Here is an 18,128-nt window from a genome sequence, read left to right as displayed (position 1 = left end):
AAGAACAAATACATGGCTGTAAAGTGATGGTGCAGCAGCACATGAGGTATGAGTGTGAAACCACGCTGTAACTAACTTGTAGTCTTATTTAGATGCCAGTTGTATGGTGTCTTTACTTACCTACATTCATTTGATATAGCTACATTTTGTATTTTGTGATATTTGTGAAGATTGTATTTTTGATTTTATTCTCTGATTGCATCTTTTGTATCACAAATTTATTGACCTTATTAGCTCTTTTAATATTTTAAATAAACGTTTTCACTCATTTAGTCAGTCACTGAACTCCTAGCTTCACTTTCCCTGCTACTGTTCATAATTAAGAAGCGATAGGATAGTGGGTCCCTTCACTGTATCAGTTCTGAGCTTGAAGTACCCTAGGCTCTAGTATTGGTTTTCATCTGGACATAGTAAAACTCTAGGGAAATTTTAAAATGATATGTGGGATAATTCATTTGTTGTTGACATTTAATGCTTGGAGTATGGATTAAACATCCTTAATGTATAGGACAGGCCCAATGGATCTAAATTTTTCTTACAGAATGTCAATAGTACTCCTACTGAAAGTGCTACTAGGCATGCGGGACTTCTATCCATCCTTTATGACCTGTTTTTTTTCTTAACTCTCTTAGATTTGTTTTGCCATCTTTTTCCTCTGGACTTCTATGTTTTTACTTATGTTGTTAATATATATCTGTCTTACTCTTTAGAATATTAGTGGCTTAATTGAGAGAGAGTCTTTGGGACACTTTTTTTTTGTTTATCTAGAATATAACAGACCCACCATAGAGTGCTTATTGGTTATTTGCTGTATATGAATTTGTAATCTTAAATTGTTTCAGGAAGGATTCAGCTTCAGTTAGATAAGAAGAAGCTGCTACATGGTCGCCATAGCTATGGCACTTGATTCCAAGAGTTCTTTAAGCTACACACTTAAAATGAGAGTCTTTCTTAATAGGTAAAACCATGTATTCTGATAACGTGAATATTTGGAAAAATTTGGTACAAATGTTTGGAAAAAATATTCAGCTTTGAGGTAAGGATTAAAAAGCTTCCTTCCTCCTGCTCCCCACCCCGGTGTCTCCCTCTGTTGCCCAGGCTGGAGTGCAGTGGAGCGATCTCAGCTTACTGCAACCTCTGCCTCCTGGGTTCAAGGTATTCTCATGCCTCAGCCTCCCAGGTAGCTGGGACTACAGTTGTGCACCACCTTGCTCAGCTAATTTTTGTATTTTTAGTTGGCCAGGATGGTCTTGAATTCCTGATTTCTGGTGATCCAGCCTCCCGTAGTGCTGGGATTAATTACAGGCGTGAGCCACCATGCCTGGCCTATTTTTACTTTCTGAATTTTATTAAAGAAAGGAACCCCACCCCCACTTTTTTTCCTATCTCTATTACTTTTGAGAGTTTTGTGTTCATTTGGGTCATAATGCTTTGAAAAAGTTGTTATAATTGGAGAAGAAAAATGGCCAAAATGATTTCAGGGATATAAAGTAGACTTTCTTTGGTGAAAGTCTATAGGGACTGTAGTTGTTTGCCTTGGATAACACAAATAAATGATTTGATTTATGTTTTAGTCTATTTTTATGGGAAAGATGTGGAGCAGTTATTGTTATTGTAGATAGAGCGATGAATAAGAGAATATTAGCTCATATCAGAGAAGTCGTTTTAGTTACCTAATGAAGAGCTCTTTGACTACTAGGGCAGTGAAACATGGAATAGATAAAGAAGTAGGTCCAGGTCATGCAGTTTTTATTAGCATGATGGAGTAGAAAGATCTTGGGCTTTTAGACAGTCCTGGCTTGGAATCGTAGTCCCAGATAACATCTCTCAGCCTCATTATTTTTTCATTTGTAAAACTGAGAATACTAACACATATCCTGAAACATGTACTAAGATTCAATGAGATAATGTGCAGACAAACACAGGGGAAACAATGCTAGCTCTTTACCCCATTGCAGTGCTAGCCTGGCATGTAATAGACACTCAATAACTGTTCTTGGTCCTCTGGAGATATTTAAAGAGAGAGGGATGAGCATCTCTCATAGATGACTTAGAAATTTACCTACCTAAAGGCAGGGAGTTAGGCCAAATGTCTCTTTAAAAGTTTTTTTACAGACTGAGTTCAGAGGATACCTACTAAATATAGGATTGTTTATACACAGATCATAGTGGATATAAATGTCATTTTGTTTCAGAAGTTGGAGCCATTAACTTTTTTTTTTTTTTTGAGACAGAGTTTTGTTCTTGTTGCTCAGGCTGGAGTGCAATGGCAGGATCTTGGCTCACTGCAAACTGCCTCCTGGGTTCAAGCGATTCTTCTGCTTCAGCCTCCCGAGTAGCTGGGATCATATTCATGTGCCACCACTCCTGGCTAATTTTGTGTTTTTAGTAGTGACAGGGTTTCTCCATGTTGGTCAGGCTGGTCTCAAACTCCCAACCTCCGGTGATCTGCCCTCCTCGTCCTCCCAAAGTTCTGGGATTATGGCCGTGAACCACCGCACCCAGCTGGAGCCGTTGACTTTTACATTTGTTCTTTCTATCCTCTGATCCATCAGTGGGGAAGCTGTAGCACAGAAACTATAACTAAGAGGAGCAGCATGGAAAGATGTAAAATAATTTTTGAAATTATTTCTTAATCTATTCCTTAAAATATCACAATTCCCCAACCTTCCATTTCATTTTCTCCCAGTCTTACTCTATTTAAACTCATAAGGACAGCCAAACTAGATGATATTTTGGGCATCTCACTGTGGGAGCTCAGTAAAAATGATTGAGATGTTTTTCAGTCACTAGACAAGAAAATAGTACGGTTGGAGTATTAAGGGATTTTCAAAAAAAATTTTTTGTGTGTGATTATTTTTGCTTTTATTTATTTTATTTTTTTAAAATTTATTTTGTGGTTTTGTGTATTTTTCAATGTAGGCCGCCAATGAATTGATTCTTTCTATTATTTTCTGAAAAAAGTTTTGGTTTACATTGTTCAGATGTTAAAAGCATCTATGGCCATACCTCCCTGAATGCGCCCTTCCTGCCTGATCTCTGAGTGGTAAAAGCATGTTTCTCTGTAGGTGCATTAGATCGTTTGCAGTTCACTTGAATTGCATAGAACAAGGCATACCACATTAGGGCCAATCATTTATTGACTGCAGTTGTAGAAATGACAAATTAATGTACATAGTTAAAATTTTTGCTCTTTAGTGATTGTCTGAAAAGGAAAGATCAGGAATATTGAGGTATAATAAAACAATATATTGAGAAAAAATGATAACAAAAAGAGCAGAAGCTTTTGGATCAGAATTCCCGAGTTTGAGTTGTATCATTTACTCTCTGTGACTTTGACAGTTATTTTCTAAATATTCATTTGTTTTGAGACAGTCTTGCTCTGTCATCTAGGCTGAAGTGCAGTGGTGCCATCTCAGCTCACTGCAAGCTCTGCCTCCTGGTTTCAGGCAATTCTGCTGCCTCAGCCTCCCTAGTAGCAGGGATAACAGATGTGTGCCACTACATCTGGCTAAGTTTTGTATTTTTAGTAGAGATGGGGTTTCACCCTGTTGGCCAGGCTGGTCTTGAACTCCTGACTTCAAGTCATCCGCCCACCTTGGCCTCCCAAAATGTTGGGATTACAGGTGTGAGCCACCATGCCCAGCCTAAATATTTATTTCATGAATTGTAAAATTGTGATAATATTGGTACTTATTGAGTGTTAAATGCGACATCATGTGTTAAACCACTTTGAAAAACATGAGGCTGGAAGCATACATGTTACAGATGTGAAAGACATCTGAATATAGCTTCTTATTAGTTTACTAAGTACAAAATATTTAATCCGAATCTGGTCATCAGGAAGGCGTTTGAATTCAGCAGTGTGGTATAGGCAGCAGTTTTTGGATTAATTGATTTAGGAGGTCTCATCTTGACTTTGCTACTTAACATCTTGCAGTATTTACTTAAATTGACCCTTCCTTAGCTCCTCATGTGTAACAAGGATTGCTGGCTTTTAAGCCTTGTGTAGAGTAAGTTAGATGCTGCTTTTAAAAATTGGCTATATAATGTTATGATCTATAAGTTCAGCCTCTGCGTTATACTTTTCATGTTTGGAAGGGCAGAAAATTTTTTTATAGTTTTACAAGGACATTAATAATATTAGGTAATCAGGCATTTATAAAGGATCCAGAGAATGACACAAATCACTTTGTTACATCTTCCCTTGAGTTGCCTGTCTAATGTGGCAAGTCTACCTGCAATGAAGATCAGAGAGAGTTTTTGCTTTCTTCTTTCCTCTTTCCTCTCATTCTTTCTTTTTTTCCCTTTCTTCTGGGGTCCCAATTTGTCATTTTTTTTTTTTCTTTCTGGCTTGTGCTTTGTTGAGGTTTAGCTGGTGGTCTATGAATGTGGAATGGGTTGGGAGCTTCAAGTCTTTTAGGATGTAATGAAGAAAAATGATCTTTCTGTTCTAGTCTGCAACGAAAAGACCTTTCTCTTGTTGGGATTGTTCACCACCAATAGCCTAAATTTAGTGCCTTGTAGTGTTAAGACTCTTTCTTTTCTGTGTCTTATTAGGGCTCCGTTTGTCAGTAATTAGTAGACACTGATCTCTAAACAACATGTGTACTTTCCTGCTTGTTTACCTTTACTCATAGGAGGGTTGAACTACAGGAGCCTTTCAAGGTCTAAAATGATGTGATTTAGACTGGAGGACTCCATAGTGTTACTGAGGTACATAAGTAATAGATTTTGTAATGCCTATTTATAGATAAGGCAGTGGAAGTAGTGGAGTTCAGTGTTTTGAGTTAGTAAATGGAATTTCCTTCAAGCAGGGGAATGTTAGTTTGTGGAAATTTGTATGTGAACGTCTGTAAGCATATTTTTAGTATCAATTAGTGGTTCAAGTAGAGTGTGTTTTTGGAACAGAAGGTTCAGATGCTGTGTAGTTGGAGAGTCTGTGCCCATGAAGTGTGAACGCAGTGACTGTGAGGACTTGTGTTCTGTGTGCACGGAAACCCTCATTTGATCTGAATATTCCATTCTTTGTTCTCCGTGCTTGCACTTCCACTAAAGACAGTTTTCCTACTAGTTAGGGCTACAAGTTGTGCTAATAGTGCTTTTAACAATGAAAATATTACCTTCATATTAAGAAACTTAATTTCCTGTTGATTGTTTCCCCACATTTATTTTACTTTTTACTCTCCCCAACTGATCAATGATCAAAGTCTCTGAATTCAGGTTTCTAATTATCTCTTGAATCCATGCCCTCCACTTGTCCTTGATTGAGATTCTCATCTCGTCTCTCTGCCCTGCATGATTGCGAAGTCATTCTGATGGGTCTCCCAGCATCACACCAAGTACCTTATAAAATGTCTCATTGTACAGCCTTTTACATTCATAAAGTGCTTTTATACACCTTTTCTTACTTAATTCTTATACCAAATGATGAAGTAGATTTTATCATTACCCATATTTGACAACTGGGAAAAAAATGAAGAAAGGCCAAGAACTTTTCCAAAGGTTATGGGGTTAGTAAATGCCAGAAAAATTCATATTTTGGAAAGTAGTTCATTAAAAAATTTGTGTGTCCCAGGATGCAAAAAAAAATTACTATAATGAATCACTCACTATGAAATAAAGATATGACATAGGGACACAGATACATTTAAGAATGATTTTTTCTTTTAGAAATGAAGCCAACTACTTAAAAAAAGTTTTAACACTTTTGTTGTTTTATGAAGTAATTAGGTTGAGTAATGTAACAAGAGAAAAATGCTTGGCGACTTTTCAAATTCATGCTTCTTTATTGAACATATGCCCAAATTGATTTACAGCTTCGATGTACTTTTTAACAAAACAAGATTTTAGAAACTTAGAAAAACACATGATTTTTTTTTTCACTCTATCCCTTCATCCCCCCTCCTTCTGTTCTTCCTTCTCTCATTTCTTTCTTTATTTCATTTGACAAACTCTGGATGTAGTGAGAGGAACATAGAGAAATGAATAAAAATGTTAAAAAATCTTAAATTGTGTATGAAAGTAATCTTTTAAAATACTTAATTTTGTAATTTAAGAGATCAGGATGTAAAAGAAACAAAACCTTCGGCTGGGTGCAGTGACTCAGGCCTGTAATGCCAGCACTTTGGGAGTTTGAGACAGGCAGATCACTTGAAGCCATGAGTTCGAGACCAGGCCAACATGGTGAAACCCCATCTCTACTAAAAATAGAAAAATCAGCAGGCCATGGTAGCACTTGCCTGTAACCCAGATACTTGGGAGCCTGAGGCAGGAGAATCACTTGAACCTAGGAGGAGGAGGCTGCAGTGAGCTGAGATCATGCCACTACCCTGTAGCCTGGGCGACAGAGCAAGCCTGTCTCAAAAAACCCCCAAAACCAAAAACCTTCACAGGTAATGGTGTGGTTTTCCCCCTTCATCTCTAGATTACATAATCAAAATAATAATAATAATAATGAAAACCACTAAACCATTTCTGTCATTTCAAAATCATTTTTTTAAAGAAGGAATTCAGGTTTTACTTTTTGACTTTTTAATTTCAAAGTTTTATACCTATCAAAAAAGTGGCACAAATAATAGAGTGCCTATCCCCTTCACCCCATTTCTCTGTAGAACTATAATCAAAACTGAGAAATTATCACTGGTACAATTCTTTTATCTAAATTGCATCTTATTCAGATTTGACTAGTTTTTCCGCTAATGGTCAGCTTTTAATTTTAGCGAATTTTTGAACACATGAATGAATGGGGGATGACAGAGTATAAGAAAATAACATTGGGGGCCAGGCATGGTGGCTCATGCCTATAATCCCAGCACTTTGGGAGGCTAAGGTGGGTAGATCACGAGGTCAGGAGTTTGGGACCTGCCTGGCCAACATGGCGAAACTCCGTCTCTACTAAAAATACAAAAATTAGCCGGGTGTGGTAGTGTGTGCCTATAGTCCCAGCTACTCGGGAGGCTGAGGCAGAAGAATCACTTGAACCTGGGAGGCGGAGTTTGCAGTGAGCCAAGATTGCTCCACTGCACAGAGTTAGACTCCACCTCAAAAAAAATAAAATTAAAAAATTAAAAAAAGAAAGAAAATAACATTGGGAACAGTGAGAATGGAGAAAGACATGAATACTTATGGAAAGTGAATAATCAAAAGACTTTTAATATTTTTATTTAATACTTTGTTCTCCCACTATAATTGTATGTCTTAAGTGTTAACTAGAGACTCTTCCCTTTCTTGTCTTTATCCATGACAGGCATATCTGCTACTTTTACAGCAAATTATCATAAATCTCTCTGACAAAGGGTTACATTATTTCATTAAAAGAGCTAAATAAATTTAAAGCAATTTCTAAGTGAACATGAAAAAAATAAAAATTGTACTATCAGTTTCTAGAACTATAATTTAATAAAATATTATTTGATATTTTGAAGTCTATATATGAGTTTAAGTTCACTTCTAATAAATTATGATGAGATTCTCAGGCATATTGCTTAACAAGGTTTCTTTTTTTTCCCCCCATTTATTTATTTTATTGCATTTTAGGTTTTGGGGTACATGTGAAGAACATGCAAAATTGTTGCATAGGTACACACGTGGCAGTGTGATTTGCTGCCTTCCTCCCCATCACCTACATCTGGCATTTCTCCCCTTGCTATCTCTCCCCAGCTCCCCACCCTGCACCGTCCCTCCCCGATTTCCCCCCAACTGACCCCAGTGTGTAGTGCTCCCCTCCCTGTGTCCATGTGTTCTCATTGTTCAACATCTGCCTATGAGTGAGAACATGCAGTGTTTGATTTTCTGCTCTTGTATCAGTTTGCTGAGAATGATGGTTTCCAGGTTCATCCATGTCCCTACAAAGGACACAAACTCATCCTTTTTGTTAGCTGCATAATATTCCATGGTGTATATATGCCACATTTTCCCTGTTCAGTCTATCATCGATGGGCATTTGGGTTAGTTCCAGGTCTTTGCTATTATAAACAGTGCTGCAAGGTTTCTTAATTACCCATTTTTTAAAATGTATTTTTACTAAAGATTTTGAGTAATGAATTCCTTTACCCGTGATAAAGAGACAATACCACCCCATTCATCCCAGAGTTAAGAAAGGAGACATTGTTTTGTACTGTCCTTGCAGCAGGGCTCTCTGAAGTTCCAGATGTGGAAGGGAGTTGTACCTGGTAAATACACAGCCCCTACTCTGATTTTGTCTTATTGTAACTGGGAATACTTAGTCACTTCACAGCCACAGTGTGGTTCTCTGTGGGGATTCCTACTAACTAAATTGTAATCTATTTTCACTTTGTTATTTCTCTGGCATTCTGACAACTTTTCAATGACAGGAATATATTTATAAGAGATTTTCACAGTATAAACATAGCCACCTCTGAATTGTACTGGGGAATGAAAGGTACACCTTCTTTAGTTATTGTTACCCAACGGGCTTGTATGAAATAAAACTTCTAGAATTTCTGCTAAATACATGATTTTAATCAGGCCTTTAAAGAGTTTTTTTTTTTTTAAAAACTTTATTTTTTTCTGCTTCATTTAATCATCAGGATTATGGAGTTTAAAAATATAACAGCTTTATGGAGATATAATTCATATACTATACAACTTACCCATTTAAAGTGTACAATTCAATGGTTTTTAGTATACTTAGTATACTTCACAGGTTTTGTAACCTTACCATGGTCAATTTTAGAACATTTTCCTCACCCCATAAAGAAAACTCTTACCTATTCGTGGTCACTCCCTATTCCTGCCTCCTCCCAGCCTCTGGCTGATCTACTTTCTGTCTCTATGGATTTGTCTGCTCTGGACAGTTCACATAAATGGAATTATATAATATGCTGTCTTTTGTGACTGCGTTCTCTCAATTAGCGTAGTATTTGTTAAAGTGCTTCCGTGTATTTCATTTCTTTTTTGTTGCCTAAAATATCCCACTGTATGGCTAGTCCACACTTTATTTATCTGTTATCATTTGATGGACATTTGGGTTACTTCTGTTCTTAGGCTATTATGAATAATGTGCTATAAAAATGTGTGTCTAAGCTTTTTGTGAGGACACATGCTTTTGTTTTCTTTTACTTTTTTTTTTTTTTTCCTGAGCTAGAGTCTTGCTCTGTCCCCCAGGCTAGAGTGCAGTGGCGCAATCTCGGGCCACTGCAACCTCTACCTCCCAGGTTCAAGCCTCAGCCTCCTGAGTAGTTGGGATTACAGGCGTGCACCACCATGCCTGGCTAATTTTTGAGTTTTTAGTGGAGATGGGTTTCACCATATTAGCCAGACTGGTCTTGAATTCCTGACCTCATGATCTGCCTGCCTCAGCCTCCCAAAGTGCTGGGATTACAGGGATGAGCCACTGTGTCTGGCCTATGCTTTCATTTTCTTGGGTATATACCTAGTAGTAAAATTTCTAGGTCATATGGTAACTCTATATTTCTAAACTTTTTGAGGAACTGCCAAACTGTTTATCACAGTGGCTACCACATTTCACAGCCCACTGACATGCATGATGGCTCCAGTTCTTCACATCCTTGCTAAAACTTGTTATTGTCTCTTTTTTATGATAGTCATCCGTGTGAGTATGAAGTGGTATTTCATTGTGGTTTTAATTTACATTTATCTGACAGCTAATGATGATGAGTATCTTTTCGTGTGCCCATTGGCCATTTGTATCTATGTTCTTTGGAGAAATGTGTCTTTAAAATCTCTGCCCATTTAACTTTATTTTTTTATTTTTTATTTTATTATTATTTTTTGAGACAGAGTCTCACTCTGTTACCCAGGCTGGAGGGCTGTGGTGGAATCTTACTTAACTCACTGCAACATCCACCTACTGGGTTCAAGCAATCCTCCCACCTCAGCGTCCCTAGTAGCTGGGACCACAGGTGTGCACCACCATGTCTGGCTAATTTTTTTATTTATCATAGAGACAAGGACTAAGTCCTGGTTGGTCTCAAGAAATCCTCTGGCTTTGGCCTACCGAAGTGCTGGTATTACAGATGTGAGCCACTGCGCCTGACCTGCCCGTTTAAAAAATTGGATTAGTTGTCTTTTTATTGTTGAGCTGTTAACTCATTGTGGTTTTCATTTGCATTTCTCTGATGGCTAATGATGTTAAGCATCTTTACATGTGTTTAGTGACCATTTGTATATTTTCTTTGGAGAAATGTTTATTGAGATCCTTTGCCCATATTTATCGCCCCGCTGGGCTTCAGTACCGCTTGCTGATCAGTGCCTGAATGTGTGCCAACTGGGCTCCAAAGCACCCCTCCGTTTCTGCCAGTGTGCCTTCCAAGGTGGCTTTCATGCTCAGCTGCGACTGCAGCTCAATCTCAAGACCCTAGAGGGTGCACTGTAGGTCAGTGACCTTGGTCCTGCTCATCTGGAGATGCTCCGTGTGGCCAGCAACCTCCCAGTTCAATTCTTCACTCCAGCTGGTGAACCAGGCTTCAGCATCCTTCCAGTTCTGCTGGGCCATGACCTTATATTGGCTTGCATGTCACTCAGGATCTTGGCAAGATCGGTGCCTGGAGCTGAATCCACCTCCACAGTGACCTGGCCTCCCACTTGGCCCCTCAGTGCACTGATTTCCTCCTCATGGCTGTTCTTCAGCTAGGCCAGCTCTTCCTTCAGTCCTTTGATCTGCATCTCCAGGTCGGTCCTGGCTAGGGTCAGCTCATCCAGCACCCTGGCCATTGATGTGGACCTCCATGTTCATGTGCAAAGCCTGCTCTGTCTCCAACTTGGTTCGGAAGTCATCTGCAGCCAGATGGGTGTTGTCGATCTGCAGGACAGTCCTGGAGTTCTCAATGGTGGCACCAAGAATCTTGTCCCGCAGGTCCTGGATGGTCTTGTAGTAATGGCTGTAGTAGCGGGAGGGCCTGTGCCCCTGCTTCTGGTACCAGTCGCGAATCTTCACTTCCAGCTTGCTGTTGGCTGCCTCCAGGGCGCGCACCTTTTCCAGGTAGGAGACCAAGGCGGTCGTTGAGGTTCTGCATGGTGAGCTTCTCGTTGCCCGCCAGCAGCTCGTCGGATGCAGCTAGGACGCAGCCATAGCCGCCGATGTATCCCCCCTGAGAAAGACAGAGACACGAAGCGGGCGGAGGACACAGACACGCCGTGGCCTCTGGAGCTCCTGTGCATGCTGGGCGCACGAAAAGCGACCCCCAGCCAAAAATGTACGGAGCCGCTGCCCAGGCCCCCCGAAGGAGGACGTGGCAGACTACTGGCGATAGCTGTAAGAAGTCCTGGCGAGGTGGAGTATGGACGGAGCGACCCTGGTACCAGAGGCTGCGATTTGCGGGAGGAGCCTTCCCCCCCGCCCCCTCGCCCCGCGCCGTCCCTTTGTAAATGTTCTTTAAAAATTCTGGGCTGGGTGCGATCGCTCACGCCTTTAATCCCAGCACTTTGGGAGGGCCAGGCCAGTAGATCATTTGAGCTCAGGAGTTCAAAACCAGACTGGGCAACATGGTGAGACACTGTCTCTACAAAAATTAGCTGGGAGTGGTGGTGTGCGCCTGTGGTCCCAGCTACACCGGAAGTGGAGGTGGCCGGTTTGCATGAGCCCAGGAGGTGGAGGTTGCAGTGAACCCAGACTACACCATTGCATTTCAGCTTGGGTGACAGAGCAAGACCCTTTCTCTAAAAAAAGAAAATTCTGTACAAATTTCTTATCAAATACATGATTTTCAAAACTTTCTCTTATTTTTTGGATTGTCCTTTCACTTTCTTGGTGGTGTCCTTTGAAACACGTTTTTAATTTCAATTATGTCTCATTTATCTATTTTTTCTTTTGTTGCTAGTACGTGTGGTGTCATATCAAAGAAATCATTGCCAAATCCAAGATTGTAAAGAGTTACTCCTATATTTTCTTCTGTTATATAGTTGTAGCTCTTATGTTTATATTTTTGGTCCATTGTGAGTCAATTTTTGTATGTACTACAAGGAGGGGATCCAATTTCATTATTTTTACCATTTTTTTTGGTAAAGATTCTTTCAATTGAATCATGTTGGCGTACTTGTCAAAAAGTAGTGGGATGTAAACGTGATAATTTTTATTGTTTATATGTTTGCCTTACACTAGTACTAAGCTGCCTTTATTACAATAGATTGGTAGTAAGTTTTGAAATCAGAAGTTATGAGTCCTCTAACTTTGTCTTTTGGCTATTCTCTGTCTATGGTATCTCCACATGAATTTTTAGGATCAGATTTTATTTCTGCAGAAAAGGCATCTAGGATTTTAGTAGGTAGAATTGCCTTGAACATGCAGAGGAGTTTGGGAAGCATTGCCATATTATCAATATTAAGTCTTATGCTTCATGACTGTGAGATGTCTTTTGGTTTATTTTTGTCTTAATTTCTTTCAACAGTATTTTATTATTTTAAGAGTATAAGTTTGTACTTCTTTTGTTAAATTCATTTCTAAGTATTTTATTCTTTTTGATTCAATTACAAATTAAATTTTTTTTTTTAATTTCATTTTTTGTTTATTGCTACTGTGTAGAATACGGCTGATGTTTGTATATTGGCTTTTATCTTGCAATCCTGCCTAACTCGATTACTAGTTCTATAAGTTTTTTAGTGGATTCCTTAGGACTTTTGATATATAAGACTGGGTCATCTGCAAATTGAGACAGTTTTACTTCTTTCTTTGCAATCTACATTCGTTTTATTTCTTTTTGTACCTTAACTGCACTGGCTAAATGTTGAATTGAAGTGGTGAGAGTGGATGTCCTTGTCTTATTCTTTTTAAAAATATTAGTTTAAATTTTTTTTCTTTTTTAAAATAAATAGTTGAGGGTCTCACTATGTTGTGCAGTCAGGACTCCAACTCCTGGGCTTAAGTGATCCTCCCCTCAGTCTCCCAAAGTGTGGGATTACAGGAATGAACCATTGGGCCTGGCCTCTTATCTTGTTCTTGATTTTTGGGGAAAACATTCAGTCCTTCACCTTTAAGTATGATCTGGGTTGTGATTTTAAATAGATGCCCTTTATTAGGTTGAGAAAGTTGTTTTTATTTTTTTTAGCTTTTTAAAAATTGATTCATAATAGATGTACATGTTTTCAGGGTTCATGTGATAATTCCAAACATTAATATAATCAGATCAGGGCTGTTGATATACCCATCACCTTAAATATTTACCATTTCTTTATTCTAGGAACATTCAAATTATTCCCTGCTAACTATTTGAAATGTACAGCCTTTTGATGTTAGCTATAGTCACCCTACTGATCTATTGAAAAACAATTCTTATTTCTTCCATCTAAGTGTGTATTTGTGCCCACTAATCCACCTGTCTTCATTTCTCCTCCTCTTACCCTTCCCAGCCTCTGGTAACCATGAGTCTACTCTCTATCTTCATGAGATCTGCTTTGTTAGCTCCCATGCATGAGTCAGAATATGTGACATCTGTGTGTCTGTGCTTGGCTTCTTTCACTTAACATAAATGTCCTCTGGTTACGTTCATGTTGTTACAAATGACAGGAATTTATTTATTGTCCAGCTAATTTTTTATGGCTGAATAATATTCTATTATATAATACATAATATAATATAATATAAGTCACATTGCAGTTGTTTTTGAAACAGGGTCTCAGTCTTTTGCCCAGATTGGAGTGCAGTGGCATGATCATAGCTCACGGCAGAGCCTGGAACTCCTGCACTCAAGTGGTCTTTCCACCTCAGACTCCCAGGTGGCTGGTACTATAGGTGTGTATCACCATGCCCAGCTAAATTTTATATTTTTTGGTAGAGACAGGGTCTTACTATGTCACCCAGGGTGGTCTTGAACTCGCAGCCTCAAGCGATTCTCCTGCGTGGCCTTCAAAGTGTTTGGATTTATAGGCATGAGCCACTGTAGCTGGACACATTTCTTTATCCATTCAACCAGTGATGGACACTTAAGTTGACTCCATATTTCCACTGTTGTCAATAGTGCTGCAATAAAAATGGGAGTGCATATATCTCTTCATTATTGATTTTCTTCTTTCTTGGATATTTACCCAGTTGTGGAATTGCTAGGTCATAAGGTAGTTTTTTTTTTTTTTTTGAGATGGAGTCTGGCTCTGTTATCCATGCTGGAGGGCAGTGGTGCTATCTCAGCTCACTGGAGCCTCTGCCTCCTGGTTCAAGCAATTCTCCTGTCTTAGCCTTGTGAGTAGCTGGGAATATAGGTACATGTATATACCACACCTGGCTAATTTTTGTATTATTAGTGGAGATGGGGTTTCACCATGTTGGCCAGGTTCATCTCAAATTCCTGACCTCAGGTGATCCACCTACCTCGGCCTTCCAAAGTGTTGAGATTATAGGTGTGAGGCACTGTGGCAGGACTTTAGGGCACTGTGGCAGGACTTTAGGGTAACTTTTATTGAAAAAAATCCACGTATAAGTGGATCCATGCAGTTCAGAACGTTGTTGTTCAAGGGTGAATGTAACTTTGAACTTGTCTCTCACTTTTAATTTAATCTTAAATTCTAATGACAAATTTAATTTTAAATGTATTGGTTTAAGGCATTACATTACAACTTTTGGCAATAATAATAGAAGGCTGCCAGACATTCCCAAGTTTCATGGCAATATCGTCCTTGAAATTGTATTGAAAAGCAGGGAAAAATAACTTTAGCTACTATATAGTCTCAGTTACTGGCTTTAAACGTTATTTAGTACTTTTGGAAAACAATTAACATGGTTTATGATGGGCTACAAAATAGGACAAATTAACTTTTGAAAATGATTCAACAGAAGCTGGAATTAACTAATAAGGAGGTGATCGAATGAATGTGTCAACCAGGTGAAATGTGAAATGTGAGTTTTTTATTTATTTTGTGCAATTCAAGTCTTAGCAGAATGAAAGGTAGTGACAAGTAAAAACTATCTGATATATCAATAACTAATAATAATGTTGATGATAATTTTGATAGGTGATTTTTATTTTGTGTCAAGTACTATCCTAACATCTTTACACATGGGCCAAGAATTGGATTGTCAAATCAGACTGACATGAAGTGGAGATGTTGATCAATATTTAGCTTTCATTATAATTTCAAGAATATAAGCAATCAAAAAGCTCAGGAAAAGCAGAGACAGGTCCGGGACATTGAGAGAGGCCCCTGGATCCTTTCTTACTGTAACAGATAAAACTCTGCAGTGCAAAGCAGTAGATGAGGTCCTTAATGAAATATATGAGTTACTAGCAGGGAGTGTTATAGGCTGTGAAACATCTCCATTTTATACCCAGGTAGTTGCAAAGCTCATGCTCTGTGCCTCGTGTTCCACGTCCCATAAACCTGTAGATTCACAGTTTGTTTATCAGAGTAATCCTAATTCAGGTGCAGTCAGCAAAATCTTTTTATGGATAAGTAGTCTTTTTAAAAATTATTAAGCACATACCATTAGTATTTTTTGCCAGCTATTGGCATGCTTATAAGGAGGTTAGACCAGATTTTATAACCCTTTTTTTTTTTTTTTTTTTTTATGGTGAGAGAGTCTCTCACCCAATAGGAGAAAAACACTGCTTTAACTTTCTCCCCAGCAAATTAACTCATTTAAATTCAACTAATTATTTTTTTTTTAGTATAAACAAGATAAAATATATCAAGAAGGAATTTAAAATATTTGAAACATCAGATTGGTTTCTAAAAAATCTTTTATTTTTACTTTGGTTTAGTTTGATTAGTAGGGGTTAGGGAGAGAAATACACTGAGAAGTATATAATAAATATAAATATTTTCCTATTATGAACAGATATTCACAATGGCAATTTATTAGCTTGTTTTTGTGTGTATGTGTCTGCACAGTTCATAGACAATTCTTTTTTTTTCTATTTCACATTAGAAGATTTGAGAAATCATATGATTCTTTTAATTTTTAATTATTTCTTCTTTTTCAACCCAACCTTCAAATCAGGATGGAGAGCCGGTTCGCCCAGGAGTAGCCATGACTGATCTTGCCACAGGCTTATACGCATATGGAGCTATTATGGCTGGATTGATACAAAAATACAAAACTGGGAAAGGACTGTTCATTGATTGCAACCTACTGTCATCCCAGGTAACAATCCAAAGAACATTTCAGATAATGTTATAAAAACTGTTCTGGGTTATACCTTTTCAGATCAAATTCTCTGGTTACATGTATAAAAACAATACAAAAACCAACACAACAACAACAAAAACTGCTTTGCTTTGATGTACTTGATTTCATATTAAAATATGCGGACCATGAAGATTTTGTTATAATGTCGACATCGTTGTTGAACTCAAATTTTCCAGGCTGTTTTTACTAGAATGTGTCTGTTGCGTCTTGTGAGACTAGAGATATAGTTGCTTCGCATGTGCTCTACAACTTCTTTTGACTTGTTTCTTCACCTTTTATGTGTCATGGATCCCTTTGGTAGTCTGGTGAAGTCTGGACCTTTCCCTGCAATTGTGTTTTTGAACACATAACATGAGGTACTTAGGATTGCAAAGGAAGCCAGTTATATTGAAATATATTCAATGGAAAAATCAGTTTTGCATTATAAAAATACATATAATTTTTACTAACACATTAAATCACAATATCTAATAGTGGGTATAACACTATTACAATTTTGAAGTTGTATTGAGCATAAATGGTATTTCACGATATCTGTAGTAATTGTAATATGATACAAAGATATGTATAATATTTATTTGTGATCAAGTCATAGGTACTGCTATGGTTTGTCACCTACATTTATAATGGAAGAAAGTGCTAGAGTTTAGTTAGAGGTTGATGAAAATAAAGATATAATTTTTTTTTTTACTCGAGTTGATTAACTCCCAGAAATCTGTCCATAGGCCCCAGATTAAGAATTCCTGGTTTCCATAGTTATCAGTTATGTTGTGCTAAATACTTAACTGAGGGAATAAAAGGGTTAACTCACTGTCAAAATGACATTTTGCCTTTTCACTGGATCAGACCCAGATGCTGTACCATATGTGGAAGTTGATTCTGAATAGATAATTTTTCTGTGATAGAAAAAGAAAATATCTGATTTGTGCAAGGAGACATTTTACTGTGGGAAAAACTACTTTCTAGACATAGAGACCCCAGTTGGGAATTTCAGATTTAAAAGGCATACATGGGAAAATAGTAAACTTGGAACACAGCTTTGGACATTTTTTCCTCTTAGGCAAAATTAAGGAGGTGTATAGAAATAAAAAACATCAATATGGTTGAAAATGAAATATTACATATGGGTTTTTATATAATAGGAGCTTTGAGTCTCAGTCAGAATTTTAATGTTTCTATAAAAAAGGTAAAAGAGCTCTTTTCAAATGAATAGTCTCACTCCTTAGTAGAGAACTATAGATGTTAGTTATAGGAAGGTGCAGAAAGTCTTTTCTTCCCTAAATTTTAAGCTGTAAGGAACCTGAAGTAGGGTAAGCAACTGAATAAATGTTGCACACCCAATAGGTATGGAAACCATGAAGGTTTCATGGGCGTGTGACCTGTGCAGTCACAGGTGGCCCTGGGCTTAGTTAAATGTTTTGCTGTCACTGTGTGGAATTTGTTAATAACTTTAACAGGAGGCCCTACAGTTTTGTATTTACACCAGGACTCACAGATTATGTAACAGGTCCTGGAGCTGGGACCCTACTTAGATCTCCTGATTTTTACTTATACTGCTTTACTATAATTTATAAAGAGTATTGTATTGTTTAAATGAGTGTTGTAGTGTTTAATTCAGTTCTAGCATCTAACTAGTGGTTCACCCTGTGAAGGCGTGTGTTTCCCTGGGAGTAAGGGTGGGGAAGGTGGAATTACCGGCAGGGTTGCTTCAAAGTGAAGGCACAATGAGTGCAAACTCATGCATATACACACAGCTATATAGTCAATCCTTTTTGGTGTGTGTGTGTGTGTGCATGTGTATGTCTATTTTTATTGTCCATGTTTCTCCCTGAGACTGTAAGTTCTATGACTGCTGGGACAGTGTTTTCGCTTACCATGATATCCTTAATGCCCAGCCCAGCCTTTGTTAAAGGTTAGCTTTTCCAATCTTTTGAGATCAATGTGAGAAATACTATTACCAATGGGAATGTCTTGTAACCTTTAGGTTTGCCAGGGAAGATGAGAAAAGGTAGTAAACCATTAGAATTAG

General features: G+C 38.0%; 1 protein-coding gene and 1 pseudogene across 1 annotated transcript in view; one reads left to right on the top strand and one right to left on the bottom strand.

Moving 5' to 3' along the window:
• Positions 1 to 18,128, top strand: part of SUGCT (succinyl-CoA:glutarate-CoA transferase) — a 692,109-nt gene that overhangs the window by 93,101 nt on the left and 580,880 nt on the right. Inside the window, exon 8 of the mRNA XM_032244476.1 lies at positions 15,911 to 16,054. Within this exon, the coding sequence (XP_032100367.1) occupies positions 15,911 to 16,054 (144 nt within the window). The remainder of the gene's footprint in view (positions 1 to 15,910; positions 16,055 to 18,128) is intronic.
• Positions 10,165 to 14,691, bottom strand: LOC116527429 (annotated as a pseudogene).

Source organism: Sapajus apella, unplaced genomic scaffold, assembly GCF_009761245.1.
Source record: "Sapajus apella isolate SASKATOON/1434 unplaced genomic scaffold, GSC_monkey_1.0 scaffold54, whole genome shotgun sequence".
In the NCBI taxonomy this organism is placed as follows: domain Eukaryota; kingdom Metazoa; phylum Chordata; class Mammalia; order Primates; family Cebidae; genus Sapajus; species Sapajus apella.
This window is presented reverse-complemented; position numbering and strand designations above follow the sequence as displayed.